At 38.8% G+C, this 17,204-nt stretch overlaps 2 protein-coding genes across 18 annotated transcripts in view; one reads left to right on the top strand and one right to left on the bottom strand.

Moving 5' to 3' along the window:
• The window catches only part of LOC134807785 (formin-2-like), a 499,018-nt gene extending 482,092 nt beyond the window's left edge, over window positions 1-16,926 (bottom strand). The window contains exons 1-3 of the mRNA XM_063788893.1: window positions 16,857-16,926; window positions 15,974-16,452; window positions 10,361-10,510 (exon numbers count right to left, since the gene is read on the bottom strand). Of these exons, the coding sequence (XP_063644963.1) occupies window positions 10,493-10,510; window positions 15,974-16,452; window positions 16,857-16,926 (567 nt within the window). The 3' untranslated portion in view covers window positions 10,361-10,492. The remainder of the gene's footprint in view (window positions 1-10,360; window positions 10,511-15,973; window positions 16,453-16,856) is intronic.
• The window catches only part of VRK2 (VRK serine/threonine kinase 2), a 114,798-nt gene continuing 113,595 nt past the window's right edge, over window positions 16,002-17,204 (top strand). For 3 of the 17 annotated variants that reach the window (XM_515492.9, XM_009442495.4, XM_009442496.4), the window contains exon 1: window positions 16,002-16,318. The gene's annotated coding sequence lies outside the window, so the exon portion shown is untranslated. The other 14 variants (XM_063789053.1, XM_063789049.1, XM_063789055.1 and 11 more) reach the window with 8 other exon arrangements.

Genomic DNA, 17,204 nt, shown 5'->3' with positions numbered 1-17,204 from the left:
GAAATGCCTGTTAGATCCCAGTAGAAATATCAAGCAGGAAAGCAAATATACTAGCTTGAAACTCACTGGATTGGTCAAAACTTGTGTGGCAGATTGTACTTTTCATAATACCCAGAGGTGGGTCTACCTCTCTTCTTAAGTCTGGGTGGGCTTGTTTGTTGCTTGTGATTATAAGCAAGTAATAGCATGGCGTTGAAAGTGATGCATATGACTTTAAATTGCACGGAGTTGAAAGTGATGCATATGACTTCCGAGGCTGGTAAGAAGAGGCAAAGCAACTTCTGTCGTGTTCTTTGGAACACTCATGCTTTATGCCCTGAGATACCATGTAAGAAGTGCCAGCACTCTGAAGCTGACATGCTGTGAGGAAGCCAAGCTATGCTCATCAGTCTGGCTTAGAGTCCAAACATGTAACTGATCAAACATTTAGATGATTCCAGCTCCTAGGCTGTGAGTCACTCCCAGCATGCACACCTTCTCAAAGAGTTAAGCCATTTTCCCTGTGCCCTTTTCAAGCTCCTGACCCACAGAATATGTGAGTATGATAACATACTTGCTACTTTATGCTGCTAAGTTTGCAGTGGTATGTCATAAATAAATGGTAAGTGACTATCTTTCATCACACCTTTCATTTCAGTGAAAGTTGGCCAGTGTCTGCACTGTGGGTACCAACTGAGCAAAAGCAGATTAAGCAAAGTAGACTTAGAAGGAATAGCGAGTGGGCCAGAAGGAGCACTAGGAGAATGTGGTGTAATGAAAATCAGAAGAAGAGAGGCTTTGTTCCTGTGTCCCCTATCCCCTCAGGATAGGATAGGATAGGATGTCCTGAGCTTGGGAGGGATATGTTTTTTAGTGGTAAGAAGACTAAGAGTATGACTGTTAATCTCCTCCTTTCCCTCAAGGATAGGCTTCAGTAAGGGCAGAGAAAAAGAAACCACTGAAGTTGAGAGTTAAAATAAAGAAAACATTCAAGTACACTTTAAAATGATATTTAAAATGATTATGTAGACATCAGATCATTACCACCACCAGTGTCCAGCAGATGTAATTTCCCTAATTAATTTACAATCCAAATGATAGCTTATATCTTTCCCATTCTCTGAAAATCTAGGTAAAACTGACTCAAAACTCCTTCCTAAAATTTTCTGGACTTTCAGAGGCTTTTGTTCTCATAGCTACCTCTGGATTGCTGCTTTTTCATGTGCTATCTCTGATTTGAATCATATCTGCTCAGATGTGGAACATGGACTCTTCAATTTACACATTCACTCATACAAACGAAAAAAATGGAAGGAAAGTAGAAGAGGAATTGAAATTATAACAATCCAAACAACTTTGAGTAGAACAGTAGACACTATCATTCTTAACAGATTCTTTGTCCGTCACACAATCAGTGTCTTACAATGAACTTTCACCCTACACAACTTCAAATCATCTCTCTGGTTGATCTGTCTTCTCTTTCTGTCTTCCTTCCTATTCACTCACTCTTAGAAAACTCAATCAAATCCAAATTATTTCTTACTTCTACATAGAAATTTTTCTTTCAAGGGGTTCAGGAAACAAAAATCTCTTCCATAGGAGTTGTTGTGGTTATGAACAGACAGACAAGAAGCTATGTGCTTACTTTTTACTCATACTTAATGTTTTTTTCCCTAGGTTTTAGTTGATCTAAGTGTCCCGGTATGTTGTCTTAGTCAGCTCAGGCTGCTATAACAAAATACCATAGACTGGGTAGCTTTATAAACAAAAGATTTATTTCTCAAATGTATTCAGTTCTGGAGGGTGAGAACTCCAAGATCAAGACACTGGAAGATTCATCGTCTAGTGAGGATCCACTGACAGGTTCATAAAATAGCATGTGTCCTTACGTCGCAGAAAAGGGAAGTGAGCCCTCTGTGTTCCCTTTTGTAGGGGCACTAACCCTGCTCCACCCTTATGATCTGATCATCTTCCAAAGGTCCCACCTGCAAATACTGCAGTTCTCTGGGTGGCCTTGGACTGACGCAGTTCTCCATCCTTTCTCAATTGTACCTCTCAAGAATAAGTGTAGAATGTGCTGGCAATGCAAAATCTTGAGATAAAGGGGTGCTAGCTGGGACAGCCTAGGCTTTGTTCCAGTCTCCCTCAGGATAGGATAGAATGTCCTTCAGTGCTTTAGCTCAGCATCTCATGTGACATCACAGTATGAAACACAGGACTGGCTGCTTTTTGCAGTCTCTCTGCTAATGTGCAAGTGGGACATGCATAGTTGAGATTCTATGCACCCCAGCCAGCTTTCCTGAGCCTTGGGAAACTGGCTCACCATGAATCCTAGCTTCTGCTATCTCTTGCTGCCTATCTGTAAGTAGCAAATCTGCTTCACGTAATTTGTTGTGTGTGGGTGTTCTGTCTCACAAGACTCAGATAAGTTGGTAGCCAGTGCACACTGAACCTGCTTCACAAATACCATCACATATCATCACATTGGGTGTTAGGATTTAACATATGAATTTTGGGGGGACACAGACACTCAGTCTATAGCATATGTGTTCTGACATTTATGTATTTGAAAATATCTCTATGTTTGCTTTCATGCATAAGGATAACTTGACTGTGTTTTGAATTTTTAAGCACCATCATTTTGTTTACAACTCTGTGGTTGACACTCCTTTCTTTCTCTCATTTAGTGTCATAAAGAAGAATATTTGAAGCTCTATAAATATGTTGCTTTACATGGCAAAAAGGGCTTTACAGATCTGAGTACACTGGATTATCTGGGTGGGCACAATGTAATCACAAGGGGCTTTCTAAGAATGAAGAAGGAGGGTTCAAGACAGAAAAACCGGAAGAAGTTATAACATTGGCTTTGAAGATGGAAGATGGGGACACAAGTCAAGGAATTCAGGTGGCCTCTAGAAGCCTGAAAAGTCAAAGAAATGAATTCTCCCCTAGAGCCTCAAGAAGGAACACAGCCCTGCTGACAGCTTGATTTTAGGATTTCTGACCTCCAGACTGTAAGAGAATTAATTTATATCATATAAGTCACTAAGTTTGTGGTAATTTGTTAATCAACAATAGTAAATTAATACAGGCTACCTTTAGTTTCATAAGTAAAAATATCCTCTTTAATTGTTATTTACATTTATATGAATCAAAATTTTCCTAGAAGGATTTTCTGCTTATCACAGCAAATTTATTTTTAAAAGAAGGCAGGTTTGATTCTTCAAAGAAGCTATGTAGTCTAAACTATAGGATCTTTCCTGAAATCTGGTAATTTTCCCCAGTTTGGTCATCCACAGAGAGCCATCTGTGCTTTCCCTGTCTTGTTTTATGGCCAAAAAGAAATGGGCATGGTTTCTGTTAATCTGATACAATTTCCTACTAGAATATATCTTGTCTAGATCAACTCTTTCCTTTGTCATAGAAATAAAATAACTCAAGCTCCCATGCAATGTAAGTACGGATAATCCAGTTGCTTCCCAAATAATTTCTGAGGATCCTAGGTAGGTGCTTACAAATGTTAGTAACTACTTGCCACCTCTCACTATGAATCATTCTCTTCTTAGTAGCTAGTCTTAATATATAGATAATATCATGTTACTTTCTTATTTAAGGAAGAGTGGGTTGCTCATTTTACTTAGGAAAAAGTCAAAAATACTTAAACTCACAAATTTCAGTATGGTCTGTTCTTTGCCTACCTTTCAGAATCGTTTTCTGCTAACACCTCTCACAGTTGTTGTTTTGGGGCCTTAGCAAATTTCTTCCCACCTCAGGACCTTTGCATATGTCCTTTTCTCCATGAAATGTTCTTTCTTTCCCAGTTTGCCCACTACCAATTCCTCATCTTTCAGGTCTCATTTCAAGTGTTACTCCCTCAAAGTGTTGCTCCCATGATCCTGCCTGACTACTGAAATCAGCTCCTCCTATTATAGCTCCTAATAGAATCCTATCGTTTTTCTCAGTGATTATTTAACAACTGTTCCTTCTACAAGGCTCTAAGTTTTAAGAAGGCAGGGATGGTTTGTTTTATTACATTCTCCCTCTTCAGTCAAGCTCAAAGAATATATGAGTGAGTGAATGAATCTGAATTGCTGTTTCTGGCCATTCCATCTTACCCTCTGTTCCATTCCATCAACTTATCTTGGCCTTAGGGCATGAGAGCATCTCTCATCTTTGTTCTTCATTCCTCAAGGCAGTGCTAAAGGAAGGCTGACACCAGGTTCCAGAGGTTTTTTTTAAAAAACAAAAAACAAAAACAAAAAAACTTCACTTATTCCTTCAAAATATTTATTGAACATCTGTACACTAGGTACTATTCTAAACACTTGGTGGTTCGCTCTTGGCTTCAGTGGTGCCAGGTCATTGCCCCATGAGGCCTTGCAAACATATGATATAGTCCAAACGTTTTAGTCAACATAAATGAGGCTGTGCTCCTGATGACATGATGCCTGAGATTTATCTTTAGCCCTAATACCTCCAAATCTCAAGGTGTGTTGGTATTAATTGGTTAGTATGTTCTCTACTGTATTATGGGTACATTGCTTTCCTAGAAGAGGATGTTTGACATGGGTACTCCATGCCTTCCAACAGTATAATCCTATCTGTATTACTTTTAACAGAAATGCCCCCAAAGTTTCCTGCATATGGCCAGTATTCATCTTTCCTTTCTGCTGCTACCATAGAATTCTTTTCCTCTTTCCCCCTTAAAAATATTATATTGGACATTTCAATGGGAATTTGGGAGCAGGGAGATAAAAACCTGCTCTTATCATTACATTACCCAGAAGTTTTCAAAGATTTCTTCATCAGTCTATGGTCTCCTTACTCTCTGTTTCGCCTGTTATCTATTTATTAGTTTATTTTTGTTATGAGTTGGAACTGGATTCCAGGAAAGTATTATGTACATTAAAAACTCAAGAGTATCTATGTAGCATGAATTATTCTGTAACAGATTGTCCAGATAGTTTCAGAGGAACATTTCATGACTCGAGTAACATTTGCATTTCATAGTTGATTGAGTAGCCTTATGAAATGAATCAGCACTGTCATAAATACTTCGCACTATTGACTCACTCCAATATATTGACATTTGAATGTTCATTACCCTTATCCAATCAATTCAACATTGCTAACTTTACTTCTAGGGCAGAAGATTTTTGTAGCCTTCTTCTATATAATTTGGAAGGAGAGAAGAGACAAAGCTCCATGATGTATGAAAGGGCAGTAGAATTATTCTATTTTATAAGTGAATTGAAGTGGCATCAGATGAGACCCAACCACGTATGTGTGAAAATATGAAATAGGAAAATGGGGATAATATTTGGGTATAAAATGAGATTACTATGTAAAAAACACTGTCCTCAAAATAGAGTTGTTCTTTTGAACTATATAAATGGGGAATTATCTTAGAAGACAGAACTTCCGTTACTAGTTATGGTTGTTATCCATTAGAAAGACTTCGTAAGAGTGGCTTATAAGCACCCTCTTAAACATCCTTGAAAAACAGTAATTTTTTTTTCTTATATGTCTGAGATAGCTAAATAAAGCGTGGTCTTTTCAGAACTGAGATCAACATAATATACCATTAATTTTATCTAATTGCTTATTGAAGTGGTCCCAATTGTATGACACTTTTTTCTCACCTAATATATCTGGTAGATAGGAAGTAGAATAGAAGCAGCATTGTATATCCTTTTCCACCAGGAAAGGGAGTATTTTTGATATAATAATATTACTTTGGGCTTTCTATATTGCAAAAAAGGAATATATATTCCTTTAAACTATAAAGTATCTACATTCTATGTAGTACTAAATTAACTTCCCTTAGGATCTTTTTTAAAAAATGAATGTGGTGAAGAGGCAGTGGGCATATCATTAATTTCATTTCATAGAAATAACACAAATGAATTTTTCTTTGTTGTAATAGGTAAAAAGTACCATAGGTCTAAAATAAAGCATTAATCTACTCTAACTCTTTCTATTCTATATGCTGAGATAACCCAGTGTAATCAGTATCGAGATGGTATATGCCTTCCACAACTTTTCTATGTTCAAATTAATATATACAGAAATACTATGTAAAACCAAAAAAAATGTAGTTTAGAATTACAGTAATCAAAAAAATATGGTGTTGGCTAAAGAATAGACCATTCTCATATATATCACTCTATATTCTGTGTGGTTATCACACACAAGTAGTTAGTGTTAGCCTCCTGCTCAAGTCTCCAGTGATTTTCTATTGTCTACAGCAGTGACGTCCAACATAACTCTCTATAATGATGGAAATATTTTACAATCTATACTGTCCAATAGGGTAGCCACTAGGTACATGTGGCTAAGGAGCACTTGATACATAACTCATGAAGCTGGTACTGAATTTTTCATTTTGCTTAATCTTAATTTTATTAATTAATTTTTTTTTGACAGAGTCTCACTCTGTTGCCTAGTCTGGAGTGTAGTGGTGCAGTCACTACTCACTGTAGTCTTGTCCTGGACTCAAGCCATCCTCCCATTTCAGACTCATGAGTAGCTGAAACTATAGGCATGCACCACCGTGCCCAGCTAATTTTTGTATTTTTTGTAGAGATAGGGTCTCATCATGTTGCCCAGGCTGATCTCCAATTCCTGGGCTCAGGCAATCCTCCTGCCTTAGCCTTCCAAAGTTCTGAGATTACAGGCATGAGCCACCATTCCCAGTGTCTTGATTCGTTTAAATGTACATGGTCGCAGGTGTTTCATGACTTCCGTGCTACACAGCCAAGGTCTATAATGTCAAGGCTAAACTCTTAATCAAGTACTCAAGATCCTATATAATTTTAGTTGAGACAAACTGAGCTCAAGGTCTATAGGCCCTAAGAATAAAAACTGAAAGACCTTAGAATCTGTTTATTTTCTATGGGAAAGGGGGCAGGTGGGGTGAGGGGTGCAGAAGTAGGTTTTGACTCTTGTTCCATAAATATCTGCATGTTTGCAATGAAAAGCTTAAAGAAAAAAGCTGTTTGTGGAAGACACAGAAACAAAATCCCCCATTTTTCATAAAAGTGTTTTAAAAGATGTGGGCCAATACCTTCCTACTCAAGAGTATTCTCAGGATTGAGAAAATTGAGGAAGTACATTCATATCTAAGGAGATATTTATTATGCTAGGTTCTTTGCCATCTTTTCATTTAAACCTTACAATACTCCTGCAATATGTCTCCCTTCTTTTTGCCAATAAAGAAACTGTTTTCAGAAAATGATCAAACTGAGTAGAAAAATGGGTAGAGCTATGGCCAACAACTAATTTTACAAAGTACAAATGCCTAATAAACAAATGAGAAGTTTCTTAACCTTACTAGTAATCAGAAAAATAAAAATTAAAACAACACAATAATTTGCCATCTCATTGGGAAAATATAAAAGACTGAAAAACAGGCAGTGTAGCAAGTATTCATTCAACAAGCATTTATGTCATTGCCTGCTACATGCCAATATAGGAATTAGAATATGACACCCCAAAATATGCCACTTTGATATAAGGATGATTTGGAGCTGAAAGCAATTGAGGAGCAACATTGATATGGTTTGGCTCTGTGTCCCCACCCAAATCTCATCTCGAATTGTAATCCTCAGGTGTTGAGGGAGAGGCCTGGTGGGAGGTGATTGGATCATGGGGGTGTTTTCCCCCATGCTGTTCTTGTGATAGTGAGTGAGTTCTCACAAGATCTAATGGTTTTATAATTGGAGGTTTCCCCTGCTCTCTTTTCTGCTGCCTTGTGAAAAAGGTACTTGAAGTTTCTTGAGGCCTCCCCAGCCATGCTAAACTGTAAGTCAATTAAATCTTTCCTTTATAAACTACCCAGTCTCAGATATTTCTTAATAGCAGTGTGAAAATGGACTAACATGAGCACACACAGGAAGAACTTTCTGGCCTCCTCCTTTCTGCCTTACAGTGGTGTATAAATTTTCCTTTGTAAAGGCAACACAGATTTTCATTTGTAAAGGTGTTTTTCTCTCCAGTCCCGAGAGTGGGATAATTATTCTTATCTGCCTAACTAAACTTACTAAACAAGCCTTATCTACCCCAGATTTACCAGTCTCTGTTCCATAGTTTACTGCCCCTAGGAGCCCTCATTTCTTTTGTCTAGTCACTTCTCCATAATATATCACACTTTGTTAAAATGGTATATATGCCTACAAGTCTAACTTCCTTGAGTTTTCACTTTCTTTCTGTGAGACCCTATGCACATAAAAAAATTTAGCATCAATAAAGATACATACGCCTTTTTTCCTGTTAATCTGTCCTTTGTCAATTTAATATGCAAGCCTCAACCACACAACCTCAGCCACTACTACAGGTGCTGATGAAATAAGACTGATCAACATTCTGCTTTCATGATAATTTGGAATAAAACAAAAAAAACCTAAATATCCATCTAAATAAAAACGGTTAAATGATGATATATCTACACTATGGAATATTAGAAGACATGTACAACTGGAATATGATAAAATATTTATATATTGATGCAGGTTGGGGAAGCCACAATACTATTAGTTGATAAAAATCAAGATGTGAAAGAGCAAGTAAGGTATTATCTGATTTACGTAAAAATAAAACAATTTTAAAAGCTATTATACAACCTACATCATCCTGGCCAGTTTATACCCTCATTTTGAAAAGATCCTCACATAGGATCATATTCCAAGAAACAACTCTCCTGCAGCCAAAGATAACTGAAAGCAATGTGCATCCTAATTGCACTTCCTCACAACATTGCCAAAAGGGGAAGTACATTCAACTCTTAAAAATGCTCTTTTTCTTTCTCTTTCAGTCTCAGTTATCTCAGAGCAGCTGTTCTCCACAAAAAACTTTCATATTCCTCTCTCCTTATTCCCTAAAAATTTCTCCTACATCCAATAGGATTGAATTCTTGTCTTTTCTGTTTCTCCTCTAGCCTTCTTAATTATTTTTCTCCCTAGCATTTCTTTTTATTTCAATATGAATTTCCTGGCTTCCTGAGATCACTCCTTGTCTTTCCCCAACTCATTACCCCAATAAGCATATTAAAGACTCAGGATTTAGTGACTAATTGTTTAAGGATGGGGGATCGTGACTGATGACTGGAGAGGGGGAAAATGTGTTTGTTATACTGTTAATTGAAAAAAGCAGAATAAAAATATTATATACACACAATTTGAGTATAACTGTGGAAAGCATATAACCTAAAACCTTTTACGGGATAAAAAATAAAACACTGAAAGGAAATGCACTAAAATGTTAACAGAGAGTATTTTTAAAAATTTTTTATGGGCAATTCCCCCTCTATAATTACTTCTTGATATTTTCTTAAATATTTACTATAAGCATGTATTTTATTTTTATTTATTTTTTATTTTTATTTTTATTTTTATTTTTGAGACAGAGTCTCACTCTGTTGCCCAGGCTGGAGTAGTGTTGTGATCATAGCTCACGGCAGCCTCAATCTCCCAGGCTCCCAATCCTCCCACCTCAGCCTTCTGAGTAGCTGGGAATACAGGCACACACTACCACACCTGGCTAATTTTTTTTACTTTCTATTAATAATTTTTGGTAGAGACAGGGTCTCGCTATGTTCCCCAGATAAGCATGTATTTTATAATAAATAGATTTAAATATTGGTATATCTTAAGGAATTTGATAATTGTGTATCTCTCAGCTGGAATCTATATTTTTCACTCATTTCTAGATCCACAGACATCTGAGTGTATTTGCCTGAAATAACAAGGAGTCTTCAGTGAGATAACTCAATATAACAGGTAACAGAAGGGGAAGTCAGGAAGACTAGGTTTGTCCAATTACTTTTATGATATCTAAAGAAAAATAAATCTGAATATAACATAATATCTTTTACTTGTCGTGTCCACTAGCTCCCAACTGCATGCTTAGGTCCTGAAATTGGCAGTGAGACTTAGAGGAAAACCTAAATACACTGTTTACATTAAAACATTTGTTAGCCCCTGTAGTGGAAGTAGTAAAGCAGTAAGAGAAATTGTGACCCAAAGCGACAAGAGAAGCCTTTGCTTCTGTGTGGACCACAACTTGGTTTAAGTGTCTTAAGGGCTGCAGAAAACCCAGGTCCATTTTGATGACTTGCAAGCTACAGAATGTCAGAGATAGAGCTGTGTGGAAGAAGGCAGCTAGCAACATTAGCCAGGTACTTCCACCTAGTTCATTAGGTAAGCTATGTCTCAACAGTAGATACCAACCAAAAGGTTCACAGTAGGAGAGACAAAGTGATGGAGCACATCTGGGATAGTCATTGGGAATGGTCAGGAATATTTGGGGAATAGAAGGTTCATTCAAGACCCTTAGAGGATGTTGTTGCAATTGCATGAAAGGTAAGCCTAAAAACATGACTTACATGACACACAGGAAAACTATTTCTTACTTCTCCTCTGAAGGCGTCAACTCTATTCTTATTGAACATTCAGCTTCTGCTTAAAAATCATTCGGCCAGCTCCTCTTCTCCTCCTTATCCAGCTCATGTTTTTGGTTACTGCAGGGATGTTAACTGGGGGGAAAAAGGATGTAGAGTGTAAATATAGTCTTATAGTTAACCTTTTATGGTGCTCGTATTTGGGGAATGGACAGGGTAAGAATCATACCACTTTTGGCTAGTCAATCTTTGGTTTACTACATTCAATTGTTTGAGAGATAATCTGATACATATTTACATTTACATATTGTTTGGCAGCAGGGTTCCACAAATTAATATGCTTAAAAATTTTTTACTGAGCCTTTTGACTATAAATGAAAAATAAAATTCTAAGCCCCCAAACTAACTGAATGGACCCCTCTTTTCAGCCAAGGACATTCCAAAGTTAACTGGAAACACCAGTTCAGGCCATGATGGAAATGGGTGGTTGGGTATGCATACCCTCTGCCCTTTGAAATTCCCACACAACTGACCAGCATTAATATTAAAGCACAGACCTTTGGACTGACGAGACAGACTTTTTATAGCAATAAGATACCAACATGACAGATACCAGGCCCTGAAAAAAAATGAAGCAGTTTATCCCCAAATATATTTCTTTGACGTGTTTTGAAATGGCCCTGCAAACTTTCTCTTGTGGAAAAAATCTACATTCTGTAGAGAATCCCCTTCCCTTTCCAAGTCTTTTTCCTGATCCAGAAGAGAATTAACTAAGAATCTGGCATCTTTTTAAGTCTGATAAGAAACATTTAAAGTCTATTCTCTCTGAAGCCTGCTACCTGGAGGCTCCATCAGTAAACTAATACCCTTGGTCTCCACAACCCCTTATCTTAACCCAGATATTCCTTTCTGCTGATTCCAGGTCTTTAGATAAACTCAGAAAATCTTTGAATCCACCTATGACCTGGAACTCCCCCCTCCCACCCCCCTTTCAAGCTGTCGGGCCTTTCCAGACTGAACCAATGTACATTTTACAAGTATTGATTGACGTCTTCTGTCTCCCTAAAACATACGAAACCAAACTGTAGCCCAACCATCCTGGGCACATGTTCTCAGGACCTCCTGAGGCTGTATCCCGGGCATGTCCTTAACCTTGGCAAAACAAACTTCTAAATTGATTGAGACTTATCTCAGATACTTTTTGGTTTACATGACATATTGATATGACATTTTTAATTATTTTTAATATTCTAATTCTTCATTTATATAGACAATGAAGAATTATGTCATTTGGATGATTAAGTTTATACTTTGTAATCATCTTATATGTAAAGAATGCAGAGGACATAGATACTTGGTCTGATTGTTTATCTAATGGGCTTGGAATTCCATTTACCTGAATTCTATTATTTTCAAAATTATTAATTTCAAAATTTCTATGTCAGGAACTGCCTAGCTGTTTAGAGATTGTAAGTTTATGAGTGCAAATGGCCTCCTGATTTTTACAGAACAAAAATACTAGCTCTTCTTTGGCAGGCAAAACGCTTTCACTGATATGATCCCCTTATCTCACTTTAAATAACAAAAATTGGCTTTTTCTGAATGTTTTGTCTATGCATCATCTTTAACATTTTAATTGATTTGAAATGATCTTGGCCTTGTAAAGTATGCTTACTAAATGGTTGGGTTTTTCTTTTTCTTTTTCACCAGTGTAAGCATTTTATAGCACCCAGTTCTTTGAAAAGCAGAACGCATGCCATACCTACAAGTTGGCATACAGCCAAGAAAGTCCTTTTGTGTGTGTGTGTATTTGTGGTGAATCATTCATAGCCTGTAAGATCTATCAAAATAGCTTTGTTTGAAAACCTAGTTTTCCCCATATTTTTTTTCTGATGACTCACACTTCACTGCTTTCATGTCTAGATTCTCTTTTCTTTCTTGTTTCTCATCATGTTCATTCAGAAGATGTTCTTTCACTAGTTCCAAAATTTGTATTTCTATATTCTGTCAGTTTTCATCTTGAAACATACACACAGCAATATGCTCTGAATCATAAAATTCTGCATTAAATCCCAACACTCAAAAAAAACACATATTCTCAATATAGGTTTACCTGCTCCTGTTGCCATTTTTATTTAGTACAAATTTATTAACATTTAAAAATCATTGGCACTTATGAAACTTGAAACTTTATTTTACTGTTAGGAAGATTTTGGCTGCAAGAAATATAAAAACCAATGCTAAGTGGTTTAAATCATAAGAACACTTAACACTTCATGGATGAATATGAAAATATGGTGGTTCAGGATTAGTTGAATTAGTAGTTCAATAATGGCCTCAAAGACTCAGGATCTTCCTATCTTTCTCTTTTGCCATTCTTTTAAATCGATTTTATTAAGGCATAATTTATATATAATTCAATTTTAAGTGTATAACTAGAGGAATTTTGACAAATGTATAATAATGTATCTATTACCACAGTAAAGAAATTTAACATTTGCAACGTTTCAGCTCCTTGCAGTCAATCCCAGCTCTTTGATTTCGAATAAATTATTATATTATATATACTCCTTTGTGTCTTCTTTTACATAGCATTGTGTTTTTGATATTCATCCAGCTTGTTGACTGTATTGGTGCTTTGCTCCTTTTTATTGCTGAGTGATAGTTCATTGTATAGTAGATACAGTATAATTTGCTTATTCATTCACCAGTTGATGGAAATTTATTTCCAGTTTTGGCTATCACATATGAAGCTGCTCTAAAGATTCCCCTACAAGTCTTTGTGTGGATACAGGTTTAGATTTATCTTGGGTAAATATGCGAATGCTGGGTTGTATGTTAATTATATGTTTGACACTATAAGAACCTGCCAAACTGTTTTCCAGAGTGGCTGTACCATCAACAGCAATATAAGAGAGTTCCAAGTTGTTCCAAATCCTTGGTAACTTATTAGTATTTTTTGAAAAGCAAAAGTTTTTCATTTTGATGAAGTTAAATTGTCAATTTCTTCTTTTAGGTTTCCAGCTTTTAAATTTTTTATACTTTATAAGTGCACACATTTAAAGATTATATAGAGTTTCTGCTAGGTTTTCTCTAAAAAGTTTGAGATTTAGATCTTGTATTTAGATTTAGCTGTATGATCAGTTTCAAGTAAATTTTTACATGGGGTGTGAATTAAGGGTTGAGGTTTCTTTCTTTCTTCTTTTTTTTGTATATATGGATGTCTAGCTGTTATAACATTTGTTGAATATTCTGCCATTCCTGGGGCTTTAGATTAGTACTTTTCCCCATCTTTGTGGTCACACGATGACTGCAGCCATTTTAACCATCACATCAGAGACTATCTCTTCCAAGAATGTGTCCAGCAAACTTCTTTTCACCTCGTTACCTAGACTCAGCACATGCTTATTTTGTACTGTCTAAACCAATCATGGGAATTGGAATGGGGCCAGCATGGTTCATTTATTCATTGAAGAAGGAAATGGTTGCCCATATCCTTTCTAGGGGTTAGGGATACAGTAGTGACGAAAACAGGCAAAAATGTTGCCTGACCTTATGAAACATACAATTTACTGAAAAAGATTATTTGTCTTTTGTCAAAATAAATAATAAACTGTATAATATATTGCTGTATAGCAGTAGGTACTGGGAAAAATACAGGGAAAGAGGCTACGAAATATTGTGGGTGAGCTGAAATTTCAGATAGGATGTTTAGGAAAGGTCTCACTGAACTGACTTTTAAATAAAGACCTGAAGGAAGTGACGGAGCAGTCTATACGGATACCAGGTTGGAGAGTGGTCCAGGTGGCAGTAAATGCGAAAAGTTCTTGAGAACAGCAGGCCACTGTGGTTGAAGAGAGTAATAGGAGATTGGGGAGTGGGAGTGCGTAATAGGTAGATCAGTGTTGTTTTCAACGACTGGCAATTTTGGCAAAATTTCGTCATGTTGGGGGATATTTTGGTTGTTAACTTGTGTGGGAGGGAGTGCTGAGGAGACCAGGGATACTGCTAAATATCCTACAATGCACAGGACAGCCTACCTCTCAATCCTCCTCCTTCTCCCAAACCCCCAACAAAGAATTATCCAGGCTGACTGTCAATAGTGCCCAGGTTGAGAAATGCTGTTTAAAGTCATAGAGAAGACTGGCTAATTGTGAGTAAATTGGAATAACACTGAATTGTTTTAAGCTCAGTAATTATTTAAGCTTTAAGGATCATGTGGCTGTTTGCTGTGAACAGACTAAAGGGATAAGAGGGTATAAAACGTTTAGGAGGGTAATACAATTACCTAGAGAAAAAATATGGTTTGGGCCAGAATGCAGGTAAGGGTGCTAAGTGATAGATGCTGGATGTATTTTGAAGGTTGAGCCAACAGGATTTACTAACACTGGATACATGCCTGTAGGAAGAGGAACCACCTACAAGTAATCTGCTGTGGCTGCTACTGGAGTTGTGTCTTCTCAAAAGGGAGCCGGGGAAGTGGTGGAAAGCTAAACAAATTTGGAAAGGAGGAAAGAGTACCCAATACGGATATTAGGATTATTATGCATCTGTTACATAAATATCTGTAATTATGCATCTGTTATATAAATATCTTAAGAAAATAAGAAAGGACACTGTTGGACCAGTGAATGACTAAGGGCACAATTATTCTATGGACTGTTTCTTTAAAAATACTTTTTTGTTTGTTTTTAGAAACGTCTTCTCATGCCATCTTTCATTTTGGTGACAGTCTGAAAGATGTAGGGAGTCCCAATTCCTTATTCTATCAAAGTCATTAAAGGGCTCTAATTTTCCTTTCAGTATTTGTATCCCAACCAATTATTGGTGGTTCCTATGTAGAATGCTGACGTATTAATAATCTTTGTCTAAGCATTTGTTTGGTTTAGTCTAAAATATAAGCTTACTATGAGTCTTTTTTTTCTTTCCTTCGAGACTGAGTTTCGCTCTTGCTGCCCAGGCTGGGGTGCAGTGGCGCGCTCTCTGCTCATTGCAATCTCTGCTTCCTGGGTTCAAGCGCTTCTCCTGCCTCAGCCTCCCGAGTAGCTGGGATTACAGGCGTCCGCCACCACGCCTGGCTAATTTTTTGTATTTTTAGTAGAGATGGGGTTTCACCATTTTGGCCAGGCTGGTCTCAAACTCCTGACCTCAGATGATCCACCCGCCTCGGCCTCCCAATGTGCTGGGAGTACAGGCGTGAGCCACCGCACCTGGCCACTATGAGTCTTTATGTATTAGAAAACTGCTTAATAAAGTCCTCATCTTATTGTCATAATCTTATAACCAATAACCTTATAATCTAACAACAAGGGTTATTTCCATTTCACAGACAAAAAAACCTGAAGTTTGTTAATTACGGTGTTAAATTATCCTACGATTAATGGCAGAAATAGGTCCTGAACCAATATGCCTTTGAGAACTTAAACGCGGTGAGTTACATACAGGCCCTCCTAACTGGAGTCTTCGCTAGTACCAATAGTTAGTTGCTCGGCGAGAGCTCGGTAAGGACTAGCCATTTGGAAGCTCGTAGTACTCAGGTTGTGGTACAGGAGATCTAACACTCCTCCTACACAAATGCATGTCGTGCTTATTTCGTACCAAATTGGTCTGGCGGCGGTTCTTCGTCCAGACGCTGGCGGGCCAGGGTGGAGGTAGTAATACAGCTCCCATTCCCCATGTAGCCGCGCCCTCTCCTTCCCCTGGGCGTCTCCGGGGCGTGGACAGGCCGCTGAAAGGAACCGGCTGCGGCCTGTGTGAGGCTCCGCGGGCCTCTGCACTGCGAGGCCGACGCAGCTGGAGAGAAGTTAGGCAGGTCCTAGGGAGGGCAGGCTCGAGTGCTGGGCCCGCCTCCCCGCGGGACTGTAGGCCCGGGGGCTCCGCCTCGTCGCAGCGGCAGGCAGGAGGCGGTGCGCGCGGCCCGGCGACGGGGGATCCTGAGGCCCGGTCAGTCTCTTGCTCTGGGGTCTTGGGTGGCGGGCGGCACCTCCGCTTGCAGTGCCGGAGCCGCGGCCCCGCTCGGAAAACGGCTGCCGTCGGAGTTAGATGCCGGGGACTCCGGGCCGTCCCAGCCCCCGGGCCTCAGCTCCGGCCCGGGCAGAGTCGCTGCTTCCGCGTTTGGTTCCTTTTTCCCCGCTGGGAGTGAGAACAAGGCGTCCCCTTCTACTCACGTTTGCCAAAAGCGGGTCCGACGTGTTAGCGGAAAAGTGGGTGGAGTTTCTCTTTTTGCCGGTGCAGAGAAAAATTGTGGCGGGAAGTTGGGGCGCGGGGTTGGCCGTAGGTCCCCGGCGTGCTAAGGGCGGACGGACCCGGCGGCTGGGCCGCGCTGCTTCTCGTTACCTTCCGCAGGGTCAGGGGCCGCGGCGGGGTTGGAGGTCAGCCCAGGCACATGTTAACCCCTGGGTACCAGTTTGCTCGGAAACTCGTGTTGAGGACTCATCTTAGCCCTGGGAAGGTACCCAGAAGCCGAAGGGACACCCCTGACAGGGACCGGCCCTGAGAGGCTGTCGTTTCCCTTGGCAGATGAACTCGGGACTCGCCCCCAGGATGTGCATTTCGTAGAGTCTCCCTTACCGCCTCAAGCCCTGAGGCCGCTGCCTTGCCCCAAAGTGTATTTATCTTTTTTATAATTATTTAGAATTTATTCCTTAATCAGTAGTTTACACTTTGGAGACTTTAAGTTTTAAATCACTAAATCTGTAATAGGCACCAGCCTATAAAATGTACTGGTCAAGGGAAACCTCCACAAAAACTTTTCCTGCTTTATGATACAATCAATGCTCTAGGCATAGGTCGCCATCCAAATTCCCAGCCCTTGTGTGCCTATCAGGAG

Source organism: Pan troglodytes, chromosome 12 (genome assembly GCF_028858775.2).
Source record: "Pan troglodytes isolate AG18354 chromosome 12, NHGRI_mPanTro3-v2.0_pri, whole genome shotgun sequence".
Classification (NCBI taxonomy): domain Eukaryota; kingdom Metazoa; phylum Chordata; class Mammalia; order Primates; family Hominidae; genus Pan; species Pan troglodytes.
This window is presented reverse-complemented; position numbering and strand designations above follow the sequence as displayed.